The 25,111-nt window shown below is 50.5% G+C and overlaps 1 protein-coding gene across 1 annotated transcript; it reads right to left on the minus strand.

Moving 5' to 3' along the window:
- Window positions 1-702: 702 nt before the first annotated feature.
- LOC144671701 (G2/mitotic-specific cyclin-B3-like) lies at window positions 703-24,778 on the minus strand. The gene is made up of 11 exons (XM_078533716.1): window positions 24,716-24,778; window positions 22,842-22,937; window positions 21,216-21,313; window positions 18,971-19,082; window positions 11,542-11,640; window positions 9,016-9,108; window positions 7,885-8,022; window positions 6,933-7,088; window positions 5,856-6,005; window positions 3,576-3,706; window positions 703-814 (listed from the first exon to the last, which is right to left on the minus strand). Exons 1-11 carry the CDS (start codon window positions 24,776-24,778, stop codon window positions 703-705), a joined length of 1,248 nt encoding a protein of 415 aa, XP_078389842.1.
- Window positions 24,779-25,111: the final 333 nt, after the last annotated feature.

Raw genomic sequence — 25,111 nt, forward strand, 5'->3', positions numbered from 1 at the left:
CTGTCTAATATGTTGCATTCATTCACATGAAACTATCTCGTGCTACACTTACTGAACCTCACAGGTGGTGGCTGGTGGCGAGACTCAGTTTTTCACAACCAGCTTCTGGGTGGAATATCCTGGCCCAGCGAGATCTCCCGATCCAAAAGGATCTCCAGACCCAGGGAGTCCCTCTGGGCCAATAAGATCTGCTAATCCAATGTGAAGCCCTGGACCGATGAGATCGCCTGACCAAACTTGATTTCCCCGGATCGACAGGTTGTTTTTTTTATTCAATAATAAGGATGTGAGTGTCGCTGGTAAGGCCTGCATTTATTGCCAATCCCAAAAATGCCCTTCATCACCCTAGAACAGCACGATCGCCAGACCCAGCGTGATCTCACAGTCCGGCAGAGTTGGCGGGTGGGGCGGAACCTCACTGGTGTACCCGCAGAAACACTGCAGCGCCGGTGTTGTGCCAGACTCGGGGTGGGGGGGGTGGTGATGGTTCTGGAGAATGAGCGTGATCTCGCTCTGACGAGAGGTGGGTCTTGGTGCCAGGTAGTGGGGCACAGATGCTCCTGGACATTCAGTGAAGTGCGGGGTCGGTGGGCCAGTGACCAGCCGACCAGGAAGCTGGACTGGGCACTCGAGAGCTGCTGCCTTGAGAAAGCTTGGCACGAGGGAAGGAGGGTAGAGAGGTATCGGTGCGGAGTGATGCGGTCACCGTTCCAAACATCCGCCATTGGGTTTGTCGGAATCTTCCTCCCTGGACACCAATTCCTCCAACTCCTTGGCTCCCAGAGCAGGAAGTTTAGCGACTTCAAAGGATACTCTGGAGAAGTAAATGGCAAGAGAAAGTAAAATTTAGGACAGATTACCATCTTTCTCCACAGCAGTGGGGTGGTTCCTTTAACTAATCTTGATTTTCTGCTTAAATGATTAAAAAAATCTAAAAGACGAGGCTTTCTTCAGAGAACGATAAGAGCACAGGAGGCCATTCAGCCCATCCTGCCTGTGCCAGCTCTTTGAAAGAGCGATCCCATTAGTCCCACTCCACCCACCACCCAACCCCCTCCCCCTCACCCCCACCGACTCTGCCGCTCTTTATCCACAGCCCTGCAAATTTCTCCTTTCCAAGTGCAGTAGTGAAAGTTCCGATTGAATCTGCTTCCGCCGCCCTTTCAGGCAGCGCCTTCCAGATCACAACAACTCGCTGCGTTAAAAAAAAAACCTTCTCCTCATCTCCCCCTCTGGTCCTTTTCCCGATTCTCTTCAATCTGTGTCCCTCTGGTTACCGACCCTCCTGCCACTGGAAACAGTTTCTCCTCATTGACCCTATCCAAACCCCTCAATGATTTTGAAGAACTCCATTAAATCTCCTCTTGGTGGAAGGTAAGGGTAGTGTTGTGGTGATGTCAGTGGTGTAGTTGTCCAGGGGCCCAGGCTAATGCTGTAGGGGCCCGGGTTCAAATCCTACCATGGCAACTGGTGGAGTTTAAACTCAATTAATATGGGGAGGGTTTAAACTAACTTGGTAGGAGTGTGGGAACCAGAGATGCCCAGAATACTGGGGGGAGAGGCAGATAGCACTACAGTCGGGGACAGTAAGTTATTAGGTAGGGTCAGAGAAAGTGATAAAGTCTCGTATCTCAGGAAGGATGTGCTGGCCCTGGAGAGGATCCAGAGGAGGTTCACGAGAACGATCCCATGAATGAAAGGCTTAACATATGAGGAACGTTTGAGGACTCTGGGTCTATACTCGATGGAGTTTAGAAGGATGAGGGGGGGGATCTGATTGAAACTTACAGAATACTGAAAGGCCTGGATAGAGTGGACGTGGGGAAGATGTTTCCATTAGTAGGAGAGACTAGGACCCGAGGGCACAGCCTCAGAGTAAAGGGAAGAGCTTTTAGAACAGAGATGAGGAGAAACTTCTTTAGCCAGAGAGTGGTGAATCTATGGAATTCATTGCCACAGAAGGCTGTGGAGGCCAGGTCATTGAGTGTATTTAAGGCCGAGATAGATAGGTTCTTGATTGGTAAGGGGATCAAAGGTTACGGGGAGAAGGCGGGAGAATGGGGTTGAGAAACTTATCAGCCATGATTGAATGGCGGAGCAGACTCGATGGGCCGAATGGCCTAATTTCTGCTCCTATGTCTTATGGTCTAAATCAGGGCTGTAGTGCATTATTGTGAAGGCACAGCATGTGCTAAATAAGAGTTACAGGTGCAGACTGCCATGTGGAAATACAATGTTGTGGTGATAACAGAGAGCTGGCTAAAAGGGCAAGAATGGGATTTAAATATTCCTGGATACAAGGCGTTCAGGGAAGGAAAAAAAAAAGGGGGAGGGACGGAGTCATTGATTCAGGAGAGCATTGCAGTGCCGGAGTCCCAGAGGTGTCAAGGACGGGATCTAAAAACAAAAATAAAAGTAAAAATAAAAACAAAAAACTGCGGATGCTGGAAATCAAAAACAAAAACAAAAACAGAATTACCTGGAAAAACTCAGCAGGTCTGGCAGCATCGGCGGAGAGGAGCACAGTTGACATTTCGAGTCCTCACGACCCTTCAACAGAACTAAGTAAAAATAGGAAAGGGGTGAAATATAAGCTGGTTTAAGGGGGGAGGGGGGAGAAAGGGGGGGGTTGTTGGGATAAGCAAGCAGTGATAGGAGGAGGTAACCAAAAGATGTCACAGACAAAAGGACAAAGAGGTGTTGGTGGTGATATTATGTAGAGGAATGTGCTCATTAAGAGTGGAGAGCAGGACGAGCAAGGTACAGATAGCCCTAGTGGGGGTGGGGTGAAATAAGACTAAAAGGGCCTAAAAGGTATAGATAAATGATGGGTGGAAATACATTTAAAAATAATGGAAATAGGTGGGAAAAGAAAAATCTATATAAATTATTGGAAAAAACAAAAAGGAGGGGGAAGAAACAGAAAGGGGGTGGGGATGGAGGAAAGAGTTCATGATCTAAAATTGTTGAACTCAATGTTCAGTCCGGAAGGCTGTAAAGTGCCTAGTCGGAAGATGAGGTGCTGTTCCTCCAGTTTGCGTTGGGCTTCACTGGAACAATGCAGCAGGCCAAGGACGGACTTGTGGGCAAGAGAGCAGGGTGGAGTGTTGAAATGGCACTGGGTGAGCCACTCCTTCGGAGAGCCAGTACAGACAAGATGGGTTGAATGGCCTCCTTCTGCACTGTAATAATTCTGTGATTAACCTCCTCTGCTCTAAGGAGGACAATCCCAGCGTCTCCACTCTCTCCGCATTAACTGAAGTTCCTCATCCCTGGTCCCATTCTAATAAATCTCCTGGAGAGGGGAACCCTCTCCAAGGCCTCGACATCCTCCCTAAAATGCAGTGCCCAGAATTAACGTTCCTAGTTCGGGACTGCAGTAACTCCTAGTGACCTCGCCTCTTTCTCCATCCCCTGCCCTCAGAAACAGCAACAGGTTAAAAGAAAATTGTTCTGAACCATCTGGAGGAGTTTGAGCCGATGTCTTGTTGACAAGACTCTCCATTTTGTCACGATTTCCCCAGACATCATTCTGCCCCGGTATATATTGCAGCTACAATGATGTGATGACTTACCGGTGAGAGTACTTGGAGTAAATGACCCGCAGTTTCCTGTGTGGCTGCTCTCTGACCATCTCGTTCAGTCTGCCAAGGAGGCTGCATACCCTCCGCTTGGTGTGGCACTCTGCCCTCTTCACAATATGTGGCTGCAGAGAGAGAGAGCGAGAGAGACAGACAGACAGACAGAGAGACAGTGATAGACAGGACACAGAAGGAGAGAGAGAGAGAGAGAGTGGGGGGAGACAGAGAGAGAGGGAGAGACTGAGAGAGACAGACAGAGAGGGAGAGAGGCTGACAGAAGGAGTCAAGGGGAAGAGAGAGAAAAGAAGATAAAAAGGGGGAGACACAGAGAGGCAGAGAAAGAGACAGAGTGAGAGAGGGAGAGAGAGGGACAAAGAGACAGACAGAGAGAGAGAGAGATAGAAGGAGTCAAAGAGAGGGGGGCAAAGAGAGACAGACAGAGAGAGAGAGATAGAAGGAGACAGAGAGAGGGAGACAAAGAGAGAAGACAGACAGGCAGAGACAGATGGGGAGACACAGAGAGACAGAAAGAGACAGAGTGAGAGAGGGAGGGAAGGGGACAAAGAGAGACATACAGACAGAGACACACAGAGAGAGAGAGGATAGAGAGATAGAAGGAGACAGTGAGAGGGAGATGTGGAGAGAAAAAGGGGGTGACAGAAAGAGACAGAGGGAGGGAAACGGAGAGGAGAGAAAGAGAGAGAGAAACAAAGAGAGAATGCGAGAGAAAGAGAGGAAAAGCAAAATAGAAAGAAAAAAAGTGAAAAAGAAGGATTGGTGGACTTTTCTATTAATTCTTGGGATGTGGGTGTCTTTGGCTGGGCCCAGCATTTATTGCCCATCCCTAATTGCCCCTTGAGAAGGTGGTGGTGAGCTGCCTTCTTGAGCCGCTGCAGTCCATGTGGTGTAGGTACACCCACAGTGCTGTTAGGGAGGGAGTTCCAGCATTTGGACTCAGCGGTGATGAAGGCATGGGGAGGGAGGTCTTGTGGTGCACTGGGTCATGTCCCTGCCTCTCAGCCAGAAGGTCTGGGTTCAAGTCCCACTCCAGGAATTGATGGCCTAAGGAAGGTGTGTTCATGATGCAGTCAAACAGGTTGATTATCAAATCCTTCCTATAGCAGGCGGTAAGAGAGGGAGAGTCTCCTGGTCAGCCAGAACCATGTGGTAGCTGCAGTGTAACAGCCTCCCCATCTTCAAAGGCTCCACGTGCAGGTTCCTGCTGTGGGCTGTGGCTAGCATCCTCCTCGCTTCGAGGACCTACCCGCAGAAGGAACGGCGAAAACAGGTCCGAGGAGTGAGGAAAGTGGCTGGTTCCCTGTGGAGCTGGCCTTGCACAGGCAAGGTTCCTCTCCCCATCTCTCCTGAAGGCACCAGAATGCACCTGAGATCTCAGCTGTTGGTGTGAGTGTTGGGACTGTCCTTTGCCATCACTACTGAGCCTGGCTGAAACCTCCCATTTGACAGAAATAAATTGTATTTATTTAGCGCCTTTAGCCTTTAGTGAAATGTCCCAGGGTGCTTCACAGGAACGATCACCAAACAAAATTTGACCCTGAGCCAGGTAAGGAGATATTAGGACAGGTGACCAAAAGCTCGGTTAAAGAGGTGGGTTTTAAGCAGCATCTTAAAGCAGGAGAGAGAGAGAGAGAGAGAGAGAGGCGGAGAGGTTTAGGGAGGGAATTCCAGAGATCATGGCCCCAGGCAGCCGAAGGCCCGGCCGCCAATGGTGGAGCGATGGGAATCAGGAACGCTCAAGAGGCCGGATTTGGAGGAGCGCAGCGATCTCGGAGGGTTGTAGGAAGCAGTTACAGGGAAAGGGAGGGGGTGAGCCCATGGAGGGTTTTGAAGACAAGGATGGGAATTTTAAAATCGAGGCCCTTGTTGGGATGAGGCGCCAATGTAGGTCAGCAAGCAGAGGGGGGTTAGCGGGTGAATGGGACTTGTTGCGAGTCAGGATACGGGACAGCAGAGTTTTGGATAAGCTCCAGTCTACGGAAGGTGGAAGATGGGAGTCTGGCCAGGAGAGGGTTGGAATAGGTGGATCTCGAGGTGACAAAGACACGGATGAGGGTTTTGGCAGCAGGCGAACTGAGGCGGGGGTGGTGGGGGGGGAATGGGTGACATCACAAAGGTGAAATGAGCAAACCTGTGGCTGAGACCTTGGGCGGTGGGTTGGAGCCTCTTTAAACGCGATGCCAACGGTGTGATTTCCCCCCACCCCCATCCCCACCCCTGCCCTCTCATCCTGTGACAAAGCCAATAGGCACAGACCTTTCCATCTGGACCAACCATCTTCATAGCCAGGCAGAGGCAGGCTGATGCCACACAGAATGCCCGCTCCTCCACGTAACTGTAGTCCTGCAGGGTCAGCTCGCAAATGTAATGAGCCAACGCCAGGGTCTTCGTCCCAACCTCGGTGCTCTACACTTGGAAAACAAAATGCTCAGTTCAGAACATAGGAACAGGAAGAGGCCATTCATCCCCTCAAGCCTGTTCTGCACCATTCGTTCAGATCGAGGACCTAACTCCAGCCTTTGCCCCAGATCTCCTAACACCCTCGTTTAACAAAAAACCCATCAGCCTTAGGTTTAAAACTTACAACTGATCTAACATTAATTGCGATTTGTGGGTGAGAGTCCCAAACTTCCACCACCCTCTCTGTGTGTAGAAAGTGTTTCCCAATTCCACTCTTGAAAGGTCTGGCTCTCATTTTTTAGGCTATGTCCTATTTTGACGTTTCCCCTGTGCTAACATCGCTGGAGATTCAAGAGCCAACAATACTGCAGTTGTTGACTCACTGTTAGCAGTCAATCTCCATCAATTAGCTGCAAGAGTGCAGCACCCCTGCAATACTGCACCACACTCAGCAGCTGGGAGCTCAGACATCGACAGTAGCCTAACCCCCAAGAGAAACCTCCCCTCCAACCGTTGACTAGACATTCTGTACTCTGCTGTTCATCTTACTCCATTTATAGAAGCATTGAACCGTACAGCATTGAAAGAGACATTAGGACGAGTGACCAAAAGGTTTTAAGGGGCATCTTAAAGGAGGAGAGAGAGGGAGAGAGAGAGAGGGGCGGAGAGGTTTAGGGAGGGAATTCCAGAGCCTTAGGGCCCCAGGCAGTTGAAAGCCCGGCCGCCAATGATGGAGCGATGGAAACCGGGGGATGTGCAAGATGCCAGTGGAGTCCCACCAATCCTCACGCACAAGAAGGAATCTCTGCGATTGGCAAACATTAACCCGTGGAGCTGTAGCCCAGGAGGACTCAGTAATGTCAGAATAGGAGAAAGAAACTTGAAAATACCCAAACTGCAGGACTAACCAATGACGGTTGGCCTTGGGATTACCTTTGAGTAATGGTGGAGGAAGCTGTACACAGTTGGGATGTTGATATCAAAATCAAGCACTTGAAGAATTGTCCTCTCCATCATCAGCATCTCGTCCCGTTTGTAACTGTCATCACAGATATAGAGGAAGTCATCAACGTAGAGCGGGCAAAACTCCTGCAACAGAGAGAGAGCGACAGAGAGTGAGAGTGTGACGGAGATAGATGGAGAGAGGAACAGAAAAAGGACAGTGCTCAAGAGAGATGGAGAGTGATGGGGAGGGGGAAGAGGAAGAATGAAGAACAGAGGAGAAAGATGGAGAGCGATGGGAAGAGGGGGAGAAAGGGAGAGAGAGAAGTAGAGAGCAATGGGTGAGATGCAAGACGCAGGGATACAGAGGGTGTTGGACAGAGGCAGAGAAAGATGGTGAGTGATGGATATGGAGGGACAGAGAATGGGAGAGTGACAGAGAGACAAGGAGAGACACAGAGAGTGGTGGGGAGAGAAGAAGAGGGGACGTGAGTGACAGAGTAATGGAAAAGAGAGAGTGAGTGTGATGGAGAGAGAGAGAATGATGGGGAGAGGATGCGTGGTAGCTGAGTCAGCACTGGAGCTATAGGAGGGGGAGTGAGCTGAATGGGGGAACTGAATGCGGGAGACAGGAGAATTTGATGGGGAGGGGAAAGTCTTGGGGTGGGGGGGGTGGGGTGAGGGAACTGGATGGGGGCGGGGGAAAGGCACTGGGGGGGGTGGGGGAACTGGATTGCGGGGGGCGGGGCCAAGGGAACAGGATATGGGGCTGAGGGAAGCAGATTGGGGGTTGGGGGTATGAGGGGTGAATGGGGCGAGTGGGGAACAGAATGGGGGGGGGGGGGGTCAGCGGAACCGGATGGGGGGGTAAGGGAGCCAGATGGGGGTAAAGGAAAGGGATGGGTGGGGCAATGGGGGCGACGGTGGGGACAGAAGCGTTCACCTCGAACTTGGCGGCAATGAGTAACGAGGTAGCTCCGAGCAACTGCAACACTTCACGTTGGCACAGCTGCTTGGACAAGAAGCAGTCAACCATCTTCACCGCCAGGTACAGAGTTTCCAGGGTCAGGTCATAACACTCCTGTGGACAGCAAGAAAACAGATTCCTGTTAAAGAGGGAAAAAGATAAACAGTGAAAGAGAGAGAGAGAGAGTGAGAAAGGGTAATAGGCGGACAGAGAAAGAAAGAGACAGAGAGAAGGAATGTGACATAGATCAGCAGAGGAAAGAAAAAAACTTGCATTTCTATAGCGCCTTTCACCACCTCAGGATGACCCAGAGTGCTTTTCAGCCAATGAAGTACTTTTTGAAGTGTAGCCACTGTCACAATGTACGAAACATGGCAGCCAGTTTGCACACAGCAATGTGGTAATGACCCAGATCATCCGCTTCAGCGACGCTGGTTAAGGAATAAAGACAAGGCATCTGACAGTGCGGCACTCCCTCGGCACTGGCGCAGGAGTGTCAGCCAGCAGCACGTGCTGGGGTCGATGGAGTGGGACGTGAACCCACTGAGAGGAAAGGGGAGGCGGACTGACAGAGAGGGAGAGGGAGGGGAATAAATAAGGGGAATCGATTAACAGCAAGCGTGAAGCCAAGGAAAGGAAAGCGCAAAGAGTCAACGTTAGAGAGAGAGGATGGAGAGTAACGGCCGTGAGAGACAGAGCGCGCAGGGTAAACACTGAGTGAAGAAACGGCCTTGCTTGGTTCTGATGCTTTGAGCAGCGCCATGTAAACACTGGCTAGACGCACATGGGAAGAGCAGCCGGTCAGTAGCACGTCTGGGAGAGAAACCCAGGAAGAACCAGGGCCTGTGGAGGCGGATAACTGCGGAAGCAGAATTGACCCACTGGCTGAAGGACAGTGATGAGGAGCGGCCAATAAGTGAAAAGGAGTGGAGCAAATGTCACAACTGCCAAGGGTAGGAGGGCAGGTCCTAAATCAGGGCAGATTAAGACCATGGTCACCCCCCCCAAGTGCCCAGGCTGGACCTGAGGGCCTGGAGCATCAGTGCGACCCACCCCCCCCCACCACCTCCCACCCTCACCGCCCACCCCGCCCCCCCCAGAACATACCTGGACCTCCACCATCCAGTCAATCAGAATGGCTCTCATGTGTACGCTGATCTCTGGCTGTCGGTTTAGATAGCTCGGTAGCGCAAACTGCTTCTGTAGGGGGGGAGGTCACACAGACACAGCCCGTTTGTATGATTTCCCAGAGAGGGCGAATGCTCACATCGCAGTTTCCCACAGCCCCCACAAAAGAAATGGCTTTCACCGCCCCCCACCCATCGTTCCGCTGTGTTTTCAATGACAAGGCTGCCCTGTCCTGCTTCAGGAGCTCAACTTCCATGCCAATATGACAAAGAGCAGGCAGCTAAACCCACTCCCGGGGTCTAATGTGCCAGTCCACCTGCTTCACTTCACAGCTCGGTGCCTCGCACTCACCTCCCTCAGCCCTCGGTTCGAGGCCCCACTCCAGAAGCATGAGCACCATAATCCAGGCCAACGTCCTGCAGTGCCAGTATTGAGTGTCAGAGGGTCAGTACTGAGGGAGTGCCGCACTGTCGGAGGGTCAGTATTGAGGGAGTGCCGCACTGTCGGAGGGTCAGTACTGAGGGAGTGCCGCACTGTCAGAGGGTCAGTACTGAGGGAGTGCTGCACTGTCGGAGGGTCAGTACTGAGGGAGTGCCGCACTGTCGGAGGGTCAGTACTGAGGGAGTGCTGCACCGTCAGAGGGTCAGTACTGAGGGAGTGCCGCACCGTCAGAGGGTCAGTACTGAGGGAGTGCCGCACTGTCGGAGGGTCAGTACTGAGGGAGTGCCGCACTGTCGGAGGGTCAGTACTGAGGGAGTGCTGCACTGTCAGAGGGTCAGTACTGAGAGAGTGCTGCACTGTCGGAGGGGCAGTACTGAGGGAGTGCCGCACTGTCGGAGGGTCAGTACTGAGGGAGTGCTGCACTGTCGGAGGGTCAGTACTGAGGGAGCGCCGCACTGTCAGAGGGTCAGTACTGAGGGAGTGCTGCACTGTCGGAGGGTCAGTACTGAGGGAGTGCCGCACTGTCAGAGGGTCAATACTGAGGGAGTGCTGCACTGTTGGAGCGCTAGTTCTGAGGAAGCACTGCACCTCAGAGGGTCAGTACTGAGGGAGTGCCGCACTGTTGGAGGGCCAGTAGTGAGGAAGCACTACACCTCAGAGGGTCAGTACTGAGGGAGTGCCGAAATGTCAGAGAGTCACTACTGAGAGGGCGCTGTACTGTTGTACTGAGGGAGTCCCATACTGTCAGAGGGTCAGTAATGAGAGAGTGCTGCATTGTCGGAGGGTCAGTACTGGGGTGGGTACTGCACTGTTGGCGGGTCAGTACTGAGGGAGTGCTGCACTGTCAGAGGGTCAGTAATGAGGGAGTGCTGCATTGTCGGAGGGTCAATACTGGGGTGGGTACTGCACTGTTGGCGGGTCAGTACTGAGGGAGTGCTGCACTGTCGGAGGGTCAGTACTGAGGGAGTGCTGCACTGTCGGAGGGTCAGTACTGGGGTGGGTACTGCACTGTTGGCGGGTCAGTACTGAGGGAGTGCCGCACTGTCAGAGGGTCAGTACTGAGGGAGTGCTGCACTGTCGGAGGGTCAGTACTGAGGGAGTGCCTCACTGTTGGAGGTGTCATGTTTTGGATGAGATAGTAATGTGAGATTCCCAACTGGAGTCTCTGGAGTGGGTCTCTAATCCACAGGCTTCAGACTCTGGGAGTGTTGTCTATTGGCTCTGCCTTGTTGCTGTTCCTTCAGGATCGGGCAGAGCGCATTGGCACAAGGCAAGGTGACTGGCATTACTAGACACGTTACAGATTAAACTCCGCGCCCCCATCACTCCGTGCCTGGTGCAAGAGCTGCTTTTGTCCGGCAACCAGCGGAGCCAGAGCGGGGTGGCGGTGAAGGGAAGGGGTATATTAGCCTGGAGTATCATGCTCCTGATCACTGGAAAGAGAGGAACCTCAGCCTGGGGGATTGGACCCAGCTATAAGCTCACTATGGTTCTGCTCCGTGCTGGTGTCGCTGCTGCACATGAGCCTCCTCCCACCCCCTCTCCATCTCACCCTATTGGCATATGCTCCTATTCCTTTCCCCCTCATGCATTTATCCAGCTTACCCTTAAACGTATCTACACTATTCACCTTAACCAATCCCCATGGGGGCAGGTTCCACATTCTCCCCACTCTCTGGGTAAAGACCATTTCCCCTGAATTCCCCCTTGGATTTATTAGTGACTCTCTCACATTGAGAGAGCCCCTGGGTCTGGTTTCCCCCACAAGTGAAAACATCTTCTCTACGTCAACCCTATCAAATCCTTTCATAATAAAGGCCTCTGAATGGCTACACCTCTGCCTTCACCTATCCACAGAAACATCCCCAGCCTGTTCAATTTTTCCCAATAGTTCCGCGAATCTCCTCTTCATAAAACTTCTGGCATTATCGGGATGAAACGGATCGATTGCTTATCGGAGTGATTTCTGATGCCAGCCCCTTCCCCACGTTTATCCCACCTCCCCCTCTCTCCCTCCGCTCCGATCCCCTCGCTATGGCAATAGGAGACTCTAGTGGAACTGACCTCTCGCTGGGTCATGTAGTTAAATATGTCCTCAGCGTATATGGCTGGCACGGCTGGTTCCTCCAGGCTGGAGGTGATGCTCAGATGAAGTGGACGAGGCTGCGGATTCGGACCCCGAGTGAGTATTTCGGGGAAAGAGGACATTGGTTAGTTCAAACCTGTTTCAAGCACCAAGTACTGGACACACATTCGTGTGTGTGTGTGTGTGTGTGTGTCTGTATGAGTGTATCTATGTGTGTGAGTGCCTGTGTCTGTATCTGTCTGTATGTGTGTGTGAGTGTCTGTGTGTGCATGTGTGGCTGTGTCTGTATCTGTGCGTGTGTGTGTGTGTCTGTGTCTGTGTGTGTGTGTCTGTGTGTGTGTGTGTGTCTGTGCATGTGTGGCTGTGTCTGTATCTGTGCGTGTGTGCGTGTGTCTGTCTGTGTGTGTGTGTCTGTGTGTGTGTGTCTGTGTGTGTGTGTCTGTGTGTGCGTGTCTGTGTTTGTACGTACAGAAACATAGAAACTACGAGCAGGAGGAGGCCATTCGGCCCTTCGAGCCTGCTCCGCCATTCATTATGATCATGGCTGATCATCCAACTCAATAGCCTGCTCCCGCTTTCTCCCCATATCCTTTGATCCCTTTCACCCCCAAGAGCTATATCTAACTCCTTCTTGAAAACATACAATGTTTTGGCCTCAACTACTTTCTGTGGTAGCGAATTCCACAGGCTCACCACTCTCTGGATAAAGAAATTGCTCCTCATCTCCATATATGTGTGTCTGTTTGTGCATGTGTGCCTGTGTCCGTATCTGTGTGTATGTGTTTGTATGTGTGTGTGTTTATATGTGTGTGTGTGTGTGTCAGTGTGTGTTTGTATGTGTCTGTTTCAGTGTGTGTGTGTATCAGTGTGTGTCTGTGTCAGTGTGTGTGTGTGTGTCAGTGTCTGTCTGTGTCAGTGTGTGTCTGTGTCAGTGTGTGTGTGTGTGTCTGTGTCAGTGTGTGTGTGTCTGTGTCAGTCTGTGTCTGTGTCAGTGTGTGTGTGTGTGTCTGTGTCAGTGTGTGTGTGTCTGTGTCAGTCTGTGTCTGTGTCAGTGTGTGTGTGTCAGTGTGTGTGCGTGTGTCTGTGTCAGTGTGTGTGTGTGTCTGTGTCTGTGTCAGTGTGTGTGTGTGTGTCTGTGTCAGTGTGTGTGTGTGTGTGTGTGTGTCTGTGTCAGTGTATGTCTGTGTCAGTGTGTGTGTGTGTGTCTGTGTCAGTGTGTGTGTGTGTGTCTGTGTCAGTGTGTGTCTGTGTCAGTCTGTGTCTGTGTCAGTGTGTGTCTGTGTCAGTGTGTGTGTGTGTGTGTCTGTGTCAGTGTGTGTGTCTGTGTCAGTCTGTGTCTGTGTCAGTGTGTGTCTGTGTCAGTTTGTGTGTGTGTGTGTGTGTGTGTCTGTGTCAGTCTGTGTCTGTGTCAGTGTGTGTCTGTGTCAGTGTGTGTGTGTCTGTGTCAGTGTGTGTCTGTGTCAGTGTGTGTGTGTGTGTGTGTCTGTGTCAGTCTGTGTCTGTGTCAGTGTGTGTCTGTGTCAGTGTGTCTGTGTGTGTGTCTGTGTCAGTCTGTGTCTGTGTCAGTGTGTGTGTGTCAGTGTGTGTGCGTGTGCCTATGGCCTGAATTTTCAGCTCGGCGGGCGAGTGTGATCAGCAGGCCTGGGATTGGCCAGGAAATGGACCACAGACCGCGATCGGGCCCTGACCGCAGGCTGGCCAATTAACGGGCAGTCAGCATGACAACCCCCGCTGGAAAGCTCAGCACTGCCGGGGTGGGGGTAGGCGATGATGTTGACACGGGAGCGGGCAGCACTGACAGGAAGGTCCCTGGGGGCAGAGAGATGCCTCAGGGAGCTGAAGACCTGAAACAGCAAAAATAAAGGCTTCAAAAGCTGAAAAAAAGTGTCCATGCATCATAATTAGTTACCTGAAAGTTTAGCCAATGAAAATGCTGTCCACAGAAATTTATTTATATTTTATTTCATCACCGAAATCTCATCCCGCCCGTGGATGAGGTTTGATGAAAAATGCGACGGCCGCCTGGCCGATTAACCCATCCGCTAACTGCAAGCACGGGCTACGTAAAACGACAGACAATTGCACCAGTAATGGGTTTAATTTCCCTCTTAACTGTCGGCAGGCAGACTTCCAACTTTTGTGTGCACCCGCCGACTGAAATATCGCACGAGCGCGGGGTGAAGTCGGGACACTCGCCCGATGTCATCTTGCGCGATTTCATGTCTGATCGGGTCGGGCGCGTGTCCGCCTGATCAGCATAAAATTCAGGTGTGTCTGTGCGTGTGTTTGTGAGAGTGTCTGTTTCTGTATCTTTGTGTTTGTGAGAGTGTCTGTTTCTGTATCTTTGTGTTTGTGAGAGTGTCTGTTTCTGTATCTTTGTGTCTGTGAGTGTCTGTTTCTGTATTTTTGTGTCTGTGAGTGTCTGTTTCTGTATGTGTTTGCTTGTGTGTTTCTTTGCAAGAGTGTGTTTCTGTGTGTGTGTGTGTGTGTGTGTCTGTGTGTGAGTGTATTTGTGTGAGAGAAAGAGTGTGTTGGTCTGTGTCTGCGTTTGTGTGTTTGTGTTTGTATCTGTGTGTATGTGTGTGTCCGTGTGTTGAGTGTCTTGTGTGTGCGTGTGTCTTTGTGAGAGTGTCTGTTTCTGTATCTGTGTGTGTGTGTGTGTGCGTGTGTCTGTGTGTGAGTTTGTGTGTGAGTGTGTGTAAGAGTGTGTGTGTTTGAGTGTGTCTTTGCATGTGTATATGTGTGTGTGTGAGAGAGTGTGAATCTGTGTGTGTGTGCGTGTGTATGTGAGAGTGTGAATCTGTGTGTATGTGCGTGTGTATGTGAGAGTGTGAATCTGTGTGTGTGTGTATGTGAGAGTGTGAATCTGTGTGTGTATGTGTGTGTGTGTTTGTGTGTGAGAGTATGAATCTGTGTGTGTGTGCGTGTGTATGTGAGAGTGTGAATCTGTGTGTGTTTGTGTGTGTGTGTGTGTGTATGTGAGAGTGTGAATCTGTGTGTGTGTGCGTATGTATGTGAGAGTGTGAATCTGTGTGTGTTTGTGTGTGTGTGTATGTGAGAGTGTGAATCTGTGTGTGTGTGCGTGTGTATGTGAGAGTGTGAATCTGTGTGTGTGTGTGTGTGAGAGAGTGTGAATCTGTGTGTGTGTGTGTGTGTGTGTGTTTTGCTCTGTCACAACAGAGGCAGGCCAAAGGGTTAATGTCTGACTGTTGTAGATGTGCGTTGGCCATGAGTTAAGCAAGCCTGGACAGTTGTTGAAGGCACATCCAATCTTTCAGATCAACTGTGACAGGGGGAAAGATGTATGGAGAATGCAGTGTGATTGCTGAGTGTATCAACCCCACTCCATACCCGATGGTGATGAGAACATCACAGTCAGACCCTCTCACAGCAAATCTCCCTGAACAGACAAATAAAAATCCCAGAGAATAAGCTCAGGGGCTATAAACAAAAACAAAACCCTCAGACAATGCAAACCAATCCAGGGGATCCCATGGACCATTCACTTCACTTCTGTCCCATCTCTACCCCAGTCAGGAACAGGTCCTAATCCCACCTGAAGGTAGAGAGACAGCAGCCACCACACCAGCAAGCAACATATTCCAGAGACTCACTGCTGTCTGGGGAAAGAGGATCCCCTCAATAATCAGTCTAGTCCTCCTGCTGTTCCCCAAAGTGTTAAACTGGAATCAGTTTAGGCGCACTATCCAGCCTTTTCATTATTTTATAAACTTCTATAGGTTGCCTCTAAGTCTACACTGCTGTAAAGTGAGCCTATCTGATAACTATGGTCCTTCATTCCTGTAGTTCTCCTCTGGACCTTATCCAAAGCCAATGTATCACCCACCAAGTGAAGGGAGCAAAAATGGGTGCAATATTCTCGATGTGGTTTAACATTAACCAGCAGCCTGTATAATGATGGAACAGTGTCATTTGATTTGCACTGAATGGATCTGTTAGTATAATCTGATGTCCTGTTTGGCTTATTGACAGTCCCTCTGCACTGGTTGTGAATCTTGAGTGATCTGTTCGCAATAGAATCTAGATCTTTTACTCTTTCAGCCTCTTATCAATGATAAGGGCACTCTGTGTTGGTCCGACCAACACCCCTGGCACCATTTATCCAGGTTAAATACAGTTTGCTATTTTCACATCACATCTAAGATGACCCAACGTGGGAGGGTGAGCTGTGAGGAGGATGCAGAGATGCTTCAGGGTGATTTGGACAAGCTGAGTGAGTGGGTAAATGCATGGCAGATGCAGTATAATGTGGATAAATGTGAGGTTATCCATTTTGGTAGCAAAAACAGGAAGGCAGATTATTATCTGAATGGCTATAAATTGAGAGAGGGGAATGTGCAACGAGACCTGGGTGTCCTTGTACACCAGTCGCTGAAGGTAAGCATGCAGGTGCAGCAGGCGGTAAAGAAGGCAAATGGTAAGTTGGCCTTCATAGCCAGAGGATTCGAGTACAGGAACAGGGATGTTTTGGCCTCAACTACTTTCTGTGGTACCGAATTCCACAGGCTCACCACTCTCTGGGTGAAGAAATTTCTCCTCATCTCTTGCTGCAATTGTACAGGGCCTTGGTGAGACCACACCTGGAATATTGTGTGCAGTTTTGGTCTCTTTATCTGAGGAAGGATGTTCTTGCTATAGAGGGAGTGCAGCGAAGGTTTACCAGACTGATTCCTGGGATGGTGGGACTGACATATGAGGAGAGATTGAGTCGGTTAGGATTATAGTCGCTGGTGTTCAGAAGAATGAGGGGGGATCTTATAGAAACCTATAAAATTCTAACAGGACGAGACAGGGTGGATGCAGGAAGGATGTTCCCGATGGTGGGGAAGTCCAGAACCAGAGGACTGAGGATATGGGGTAGACCATTTAGGACTGAGATGAGGAGAAATTTCTTCACCCAGAGAGTGGTGAGCCTGTGGAATTCGCTACCACAGAAAGTAGTTGAGGCCAAAACATTGTTATGTTTTCAAGAAGGAGTTAGATATAGCTCTTGGGGCGAAAGGGATCAAAGGATATGGGGAGAAAGCGGGAGCAGGCTATTGAATTGGATGATCAGCCATGATCGTAATGAATGGCGGAGCAGGCTCGAAGGGCCGAATGGCCTCCTCCTGCTCGTAGTTTCTATGTTTATGTTTCTAACTCAGGAGATCGCACTCCTCTACAGTCTTCACCCTCGCACAGATTTTGGTGTCATTTGCAAACTGACTGACTGTGCTCCCAACATCGCAGGCCAGCTCAGTAATAGAGACCCTGAAGTGCAGTGAGCCTAGGAGCTACCCCTGATGGACAACGCCAGTCCACAAGCTGAACGCCATCTGATAACTACAACAGTGGGACTGAAGCCAGCTCCAAATTTCCACGGAAACCACAAAATTCATCCTTGAGAAGGAACCTTTATCGAAGGATTCCGGACATTTAAGGGAGAAAATGCCCAACTCAAAAACCTCTATTCCATTTGTGAGCCGGGTTGAGTACCTCCATCTGCCCTTCGTTTTCCCAGTGATCATAGAGGAAATCCCCTCAAGCATCTTTCCAATCTCGAATGTCAGGCTGGTAGGGGCCTCTGATTCTCTGACTGTGTCTTGCCTGTGTTCTTGAGAAATGGTGACAGATGAGGTGGCCTCCAGGCTAGGGGGGACTACCCCTGACTCCATCTAACTAAAGGAGATAAGGCCAAGGGCTCACATGGAACCTGACCCACCTCTTCAGTGGCGCTTGGAGAATATTATCCAGACCCTCAATTACAAGAACCCCTATTCTATCCAAGGGGTTCCCCACCTGCTTTAACGTTTTTGACGTTATTGCCAACACCAGATTGCACAGCTGGAATCTGAGCATCATCTTCATACAATAACCATTCGTCAGTGCTACCATGCCCTGGGAATCAGTGTGAACCCACCCAACAAAAACCTTTAGTTGCCCTATGTGAGCTCTAATAGTCTTCTGAATCCTGACCCAGCCAATAAAATAGTTTTGATATGACTGCCATAGATGTGCACCATCTCCATTTTCAATATTTCTCTTGGCTAATCTAATGTTATCGAGCGCAACTGTGTCTGTTTGTTTCTGCTGAATTCTGTTCAATTCCTGAAGTCTGTTCCAATCCGATTTTCTGTTGCACATTCTCACCAGTCCTAAAGAAACTAACGCAGTTTATAATATTTTGAATTCCTCAAAACATTCAGAGATTTCAAAGGGCTGTAACTTTGAACACTCAGCGAAAGCATCAAACACTCCCAGGGCAGGTACAGCACGGGGTTAGATACAGAGTAAAGCTCCCTCTACACTGTCCCCATCAAACACTCCCAGGGCAGGTACAGCACGGGGTTAGATACAGAGTAAAGCTCCCTCTACACTGTCCCCATCAAACACTCCCAGGACAGGTACAGCACGGGGTTAGATACAGAGTAAAGCTCCCTCTACACTGTCCCCATCAAATACTCCCAGGACAGGTACAGCACGGGGTTAGATACAGAGTAAAGCTCCCTCCACACTGTCCCCATCAAACACTCCCAGGACAGGTACAGCACGGGGTTAGATACAGAGTAAAGCTCCCTCTACACTGTCCCCATCAAACACTCCCAGGACAGGTACAGCACGGGGTTAGATACAGAGTAAAGCTCCCTCTACACGGTCCCCATCAAACACTCCCAGGACAGGTACAGCACGGGGTTAGATACAGAGTAAAGCTCCCTCTACACCGTCCCCATCAAACACTCCCAGGACAGGTACAGCACGGGGTTAGATACAGAGTAAAGCTCCCTCTACACTGTCTCCATCAAACACTCCCAGGGCAGGTACAGCATGGGGTTAGATACAGAGTAAAGCTCACTCTACACCATCCCCATCAAACACTCCCAGGACAGGTACAGCACGGGGTTAGATACAGAGTAAAGCTCCCTCTACACTATCCCCATCAAACACTCCCAGGACAGGTACAGCATGGGGTTAGATACAGAGTAAAGCTCCCTCTACACTGTCCCCTTCAAAAACTCCCAGGGCAGGTACAGCACGGGGTTAGATACAGAGTAAAGCTCCCTCTACACTATCCCCATCAAACACTCCCAGGACAGGTACAGCATGGGGTTAGATACAGAGTAAAGCTCCCTCTACACTGTCACCACCAAACACTCCCAGGACAGGTACAGCACGGGGTTAGATACAGAGTAAAGCTCCCTCTACACTGGCCCCATCAAACACTCCCAAGACAGGTACAGAATGGGTTGGAAACAGGATCATTTAGGCTCCCAATTGCTGATAAATGTAAACATTCACCTAATATCTATAATGAGAAACTCTAACAATTGGACATGCCGCAATAGAGGTTACCGTTCCTTCTCCGGTTACTGTATGGTATGGACCGTGTGTACTCTCTCCACTATTTACCACAAATTCTTCCAACAGACTCTGGTCCTGCGCCATCTCCTTGCTCCGCGGTGATTGAGACTCTGCCACCGATTCCGCTCTCGCACTCAGCCCATCCTCCTGGAGGAACCAACTGGAAAAGGGGCGAGGGAAAAGAAATTGCTGGAGGTTTTTGGGTTCGGATGTAGGTACGTACATAGGAACAGGAGAAGGCCATTCAGCCCATCCAGCCTGTTCCGCCATTCAATTACATCATGGCTGATCTGTGTTTCAAGTCCATGTGTCCCACCTTGATTCTGCAATCCTTAATCCCCTTACCCAGCAAAAAAAACCTGTCAATCTTATCTCAAAAATTCTAATTGACCACCCCGCCCAGCCTTGGCAGTTTCTTTAAGGGAGGGAGTCCCAGATTCCCGCTCCCCTCCGTGTGAGGAAGTGCTTCCTGACATCACCCCTGAACGGCCGGGCTCCAATTCGAAGGTTCAGCCCCCGTGTTCTGGACTTCCCCCCCAGCCAGAGGAAATAGTTTCTCTCTATTGACCCCTTCGAATCCTTTAAACATCTTAAACCCCCTCGATCAGGTCACCCCTTCAGGGAATATAGAGAGGGAATACAAGCCTAGACTGTGCAATCTGTTCCCGTGATTTAACCCTTTTGGGGTCCTCTCCCATCGATTTCTGCATCTTTGGAACGCCAAACTCCTCTATGTCTGATTCAGCTGAGAGCGAGGGCCCCAGCTTTAATAGGTGTGTTCAAACCTACGAGAGGTTTTGCTGGAGTATTTAGGGTTTACAAGTGTGTGATAACAGGGGGTTGTGCTCAGGGTAAGACATGGCAGACATGGGAATCCCAGTGGTAGACAGGACATTGGGTAATTCCAATCCTACACAAAATATCCCGTATTCAGCACTCACTGCTGATCAGCTCCCGACAGGCTACAAACATCTGTATGAAAGTGTCACATTAGATGTGACAGTGTAGAGGTAACTTTACTCTGTACCTACCTGTAGAGGGAGCTTTACTCTGTATCTAACCCCGTGCTGTACCTGTCCTGGGAGTGTTTGATGGGGACAGTGTAGAGGGAGCTTTACTCTGTATCTAACCCCGTGCTGTACCTGTCCTGGGAGTGTTTGATGGGGACAGTGTAGAGGGAGCTTTACTCTGTATCTAACCCCGTGCTGTACCTGTCCTGGGAGTGTTTGATGGGGACAGTGTAGAGGGAGCTTTACTCTGTATCTAACCCCGTGCTGTACCTGTCCTGGGAGTGTTTGATGGGGACAGTGTAGAGGGAGCTTTACTCTGTATCTAACCCCGTGCTGTACCTGTCCTGGGAGTGTTTGATGGGGACAGTGTAGAGGGAGCTTTACTCTGTATCTAACCCCGTGCTGTACCTGTCCTGGGAGTGTTTGATGGGGACAGTGTAGAGGGAGCTTTACTCTGTATCTAACCCCGTGCTGTACCTGTCCTGGGAGTGTTTGATGGGGAAGGTGTAGAGGGAGCTTTACTCTGTATCTAACCCCGTGCTGTACCTGTCCTGGGAGTGTTTGATGGGGACAGTGTAGAGGGAGCTTTACTCTGTATCTAACCCCGTGCTGTACCTGTCCTGGGAGTGTTTGATGGGGACGGTGTAGAGGGAGATTTACTCTGTATCTAACCCCGTGCTGTACCTGTCATGGGAGTGTTTGATGGGGACAGTGTAGAGGGAGCTTTACTCTGTATCTAACCCCGTGCTGTACCTGTCCTGGGAGTGTTTGATGGGGACAGTGTAGAGGGAGTTTTACTCTGTATCTAACCCCGTGCTGTACCTGTCCTGGGAGTGTTTGATGGGGACAGTGTAGAGGGAGCTTTACTCTGTATCTAACCCCGTGCCGTATCTGTCCTGGGAGTGTTTGATGGGGACGGTGTAGAGGGAGCTTTACTCTGTATCTAACCCCATGCTGTACCTGTCCTGGGAGTGTTTGATGGGGACAGGTAGAGGGAGCTTTACTCTGTATCTAACCCCGTGCTGTACCTGTCCCGGGAGTGTTTGATGGGGACCGTGTAGAGGGAGCTTTACTCTGTATCTAACCCCGTGCTGTACCTGTCCCGGGAGTGTTTGATGGGGACCGTGTAGAGGGAGATTCACTCCATATCTAATCTGTGCGGGGAGCACTTGACAGTGTCAATGAGTGGAAACAATCCAATTAGAAACTTGACATTCCTCACATCGATCAGTTAAAGCAAGGAGTGAACTGTGAAGGAAAGAAGCCTGGTGAAAGTGACTTACTTCAGTGAGTCCTCACTCACGTTCTCTGTCACATCAGCCTCTCGCATGGACCTCATCCGTTGTTTCCGTGGTGCTTTTGTAGTATTCTGGTTCTCCTCCTTTAAACACATTGAAGATTGATTCACACAGATACACACCTGTTAAACAACCAGCACCAGCCATGACACATGACACATGACGACCATGACGCATGATCATAACCACGTGACGCACGTCTTCTCCAGGCATCACCTCTGTCTCGGAGAAGGGTCTTGCTCTCTTTGACATATTTCCCAGGTGAGTGATGCTATAGGATTGTGATCACCACACGACTGACAGGGGCTTTAACGAACAATGAGACTGCTCTGCATATTGCAGCGCAGTGACGATCCGATTTCACAGGTTCAGACTCAATCCTGATCATTTCTATTTGTGCTCGGCACAAGGTTCACCCTCTGCCCATTGGCACCAGCTCCCTGTGAAGTGGCACTTGACTTTGTGTCCTCGAAAGTTAACGCTGCCTTCACCCTGGCCCCACACCCTCCTCTAGTGTCTCACCTCATCTTGATGACCCACCCCGTGCTCCATTAACCCTGCTGACCACCCAACCTCCCTTGCTGGACCCCCTGATATTGTTAAGGGTCCCCACTCCCCGGAAACTGGGGATTCCTTCAGCACGTCGAGAGTTGGAGACCATGTTTGTCTTGCACTGCCGTCTCGATGCTTCTTCAGTGAAATAAGGAAACCCAAAGACGATAGTGCGGGACCATCTCAATGTTGGAGAAAGCGGGAGAGAAGATGAGGTAAGTCAGGAAGTGAGCACTGGGCAAAGCCAACCATGGGCTGTTTATAAACTTGAAGAGTGTAGGAGGCAAAGAAGGAGATTGAAGAAGATCGGGAGATTCCAGAGAATCATGAGTTTGAACAAAGAGAAAGTTCAGTTAGAGTGGGTTATGGGTTGCAAAATTGGAGACGGGGTGTCTGAGTAGGGTGGGGGAGGGAGGAGGTGGAGTGAAGGGAGGAGGGGAATAGCTTGGAAGGGTTGCGGAGAAAAGGAGCTGAGCGGGTGGGGAGCGAGGAGGATTGGGAAAGGTGTGGTAGGGCGGGGATGGCTAGGGAGAAAAGGGGTGGGGTGGGGAGGGGAGCGGGGCAGGGAGGGGAGGAGCGGAGAGGATGGATGGCAAGAGGAGGAATACTGGAAGAGGGAGGAGGAGAACAGGGAGGTTTGGGGATGGGGAAGAGGGGAGGGGAGAGGAGGGGTAGTTTGGGGGGGGAGAAGGAAAAGATGTGGAACAGGGAAGGGAAGGTATATGAGGGTGGTAATGGGGTGGCGTAAGGAGTGAAGGTGTAGGGAGGGAGAGAAGAGAGGAGAGGGCGAGAAGGGAGGGGAGAGGATGAGCAGGGAGAGGAGAGTCACAGAGATATACAGCACAGAAACAGGCCCTTCGGCCCATCGTGTCCATGCCGGCCATCAAGCCCCTATCTATTCTAATCCCATTTTCCAGCACTTGGCCCATAGCCCTGTATAATATGGCATTTCAAGTACTCATCTAAATACTACTTAAATGTTGTGAGAGATGGGGAGCAGGGAAGGGAGCAGCGGTAGGGACTCTAAGAGAGAAACAATTTGGATAAGGCTTAGCTTACATTGGTAATATCCGCACAGGTTGTCCTCTTCAATGCTGGGCCTTGCAGTTGGAGGATGGGCCTCTTCAACACACCTCCATTTTCAAGCAGTACAGTCTAGTTAAAAAAAAATGCAGGTTATTGTGAGAAAAAGAATCTTTAGTGACAGAACTCACCAACAAACTCAGCCATCTCCAACAGATCTCCGGCCTAACTCTCCCTTCTCCCCACATCCTTCCATTCTCTCTCTCTCTCCCTCCCTCTCTCTCACTCACCTGCTCTCTATCTACCTCTCTCCAGGAACTCCTCTAATCATCTCTGCATGTAGTTGAATGGGTAGGAATTGGCTGTGGTGTTCCACAAGGATCTACGCTGGAGCCTCGGCTGTTCACTGGGATGAATTTAACGCCTCCCCACCCCCACCCCCGCCCCCACCAGCCGCCACTGGCGTATTTGGAGGTGGTAGGCACATAAAACAAAGCGGTTGGCCAGCGCGCCACCCTCCCACCAACACCTGCATCGTCCCCCATATTACAGGAGTGCAGGTAAGGCATCAGGCAGCTTGCCCCCCCGACCCCGCTTTAAGCCGATTAAGGCCCCTTAAGTAGCCAGTTAATGGCCATCTAAATACCTCATTCCACCTCTGCCTCTATAATCGGAGTTGGTCCAAGTCGAGTGGGATGCCTGAGGTGGCGGCTGCGGTGAAGGGCAGTGTGTCCTGCAAGGCATCGAAACAATCGCTGGCTAAACTCACCGAGAAGCCACCCAAGGAGAGGAGGGAATCTGGCCAGCAGAGCTACTCCATTTACATGTACAAGGTGCTGACCCAGATCCACCCTTCCACCAGGATCACCTCCAAGGCCGTGAGTGTCACGAATTCCTTCGCTGTCGACGCTTTCGAGCGCGTCGCCTCCGAGGCCTCTCACCTCGTTCACTACCACAGGCGCCGCACTATCCCGGCCAGAGCGCCTCCCACTGCCCGGGGAACTGGCCAAACACGCCGTCTCCAAAGGCACCAAAGTAGTCACCAAATACACCAACTCCGTTCAGGTCCATCATTCTAAAGATTATAATGTGTGTGGCAGGGGAGGGCGGCCGGGTGAAGACGGACAGGGGCGGGGGGTGTGGTGATGGCATCTTCTTTAGGGGATCCCCTGTGCCCATCAGAGGCGCTTACCTCCCCCAAGACGGTACCTCCGCATATTATAACCACAGGGCAGCTGGTCTTAAAGCCGGTGAAGTGCCAACCGAATATTCAATTCACTCACTATGTTTATTCCTGACCTTAAATAACACAATAGAGAGCTATTTTTTCCAAGTTTGCCAATGACAATAAGGCAGGTGGTATAGTACACAGCATGGATAGTATCTTAAAACTACAAAGAAACATTGATAGATTAAGTGAGCGGCCAAAACTGTGGCAAATGGATTACGGGGTTTGGACAGGGTAAATCAGGAGAAACTGTTTCCAGCGGCAGGAGGGTCGGTAACCAGAGGGACACAGATTGAAGAGAATCGGGAAAAGGACCAGAGGGGGAGATGAGGAGAAGGTTTTTTTTTCACACAGCGAGTTGTTGTGAAATGGAAGGCGCTGCCTGAAAGGGCGGCGGAAGCAGATTCAATAGGAACTTTCAAAAGGGGAATTGGACAAATGCCTGAGAGGAAACATTTTCAGCGCTGTGGGGAAGAGCAGGGGGACTGGGACTAATTGGATAGTACTTTCAAAGAGCCAGAACAGGCATGGTGGGCTGAATGGCCTCTTTCTGTGTTGTAAGTTTTATGATGAAGTATAGGATGACCTTGCAATGGAATTGAAACTTATGAATTGAAACACCACTGCTTCTGTCTCTTTAATGAAGGAAAATCAAAGCAGCATTAATAAATCCACGCCGTACCTGCTTAACATCAGCAACTGCAGCCTTCACTGAGCTCCGCAAAATGGCCGGGCGGGTCTTCATCGCACGCCCAAGCTGGTATCCCACAGGTTCATGTCCTGTGCCTGACATGGTGAATGACCAAAACACTTCAGGGAGGAGGAATAGGTAAGTCCTTCAAACAGTCAGTGTTAAAATATGTAGAGTTATCCTGTGGGTAAATCATTCATTAGGGTTACATAGCAAAGTAGGGAAGGTTGCAAAACTCAGAAGCAACAATCAAGCTTCCAGTGTGTCCCCCTCTCTATATCCCTCTCTTCCCCAGTGTCCCCCTCACTATATCCCACTGTTCCCCAATGGGTCCTCTCTCTATATCCCACAGTTCCCCAATGGGTCCCCTCACTATATCCCACTGTT

The sequence above is a fragment of the Cetorhinus maximus genome, chromosome 34 (genome assembly GCF_964194155.1).
Source record: "Cetorhinus maximus chromosome 34, sCetMax3.hap1.1, whole genome shotgun sequence".
Lineage (NCBI taxonomy): Eukaryota > Metazoa > Chordata > Chondrichthyes > Lamniformes > Cetorhinidae > Cetorhinus > Cetorhinus maximus.

Coding starts and splice junctions, on each gene's coding strand:
- LOC144671701 (XM_078533716.1), bottom strand. CDS start 24,778: ATGAAGACCCGCCCGGCCATTTTGCGGAGCTCAGTGAAGGCTGCAGTT. Junction 19,083..21,215: donor GTGAGTGAGGACTCACTGAA/GTAAGTCACTTT, acceptor CCCCTTTTCCAG/TTGGTTCCTCCAGGAGGATG. Junction 3,707..5,855: donor TGGTTGGTCCAGATGGAAAG/GTCTGTGCCTAT, acceptor CTCTCTCTGCAG/CCACATATTGTGAAGAGGGC.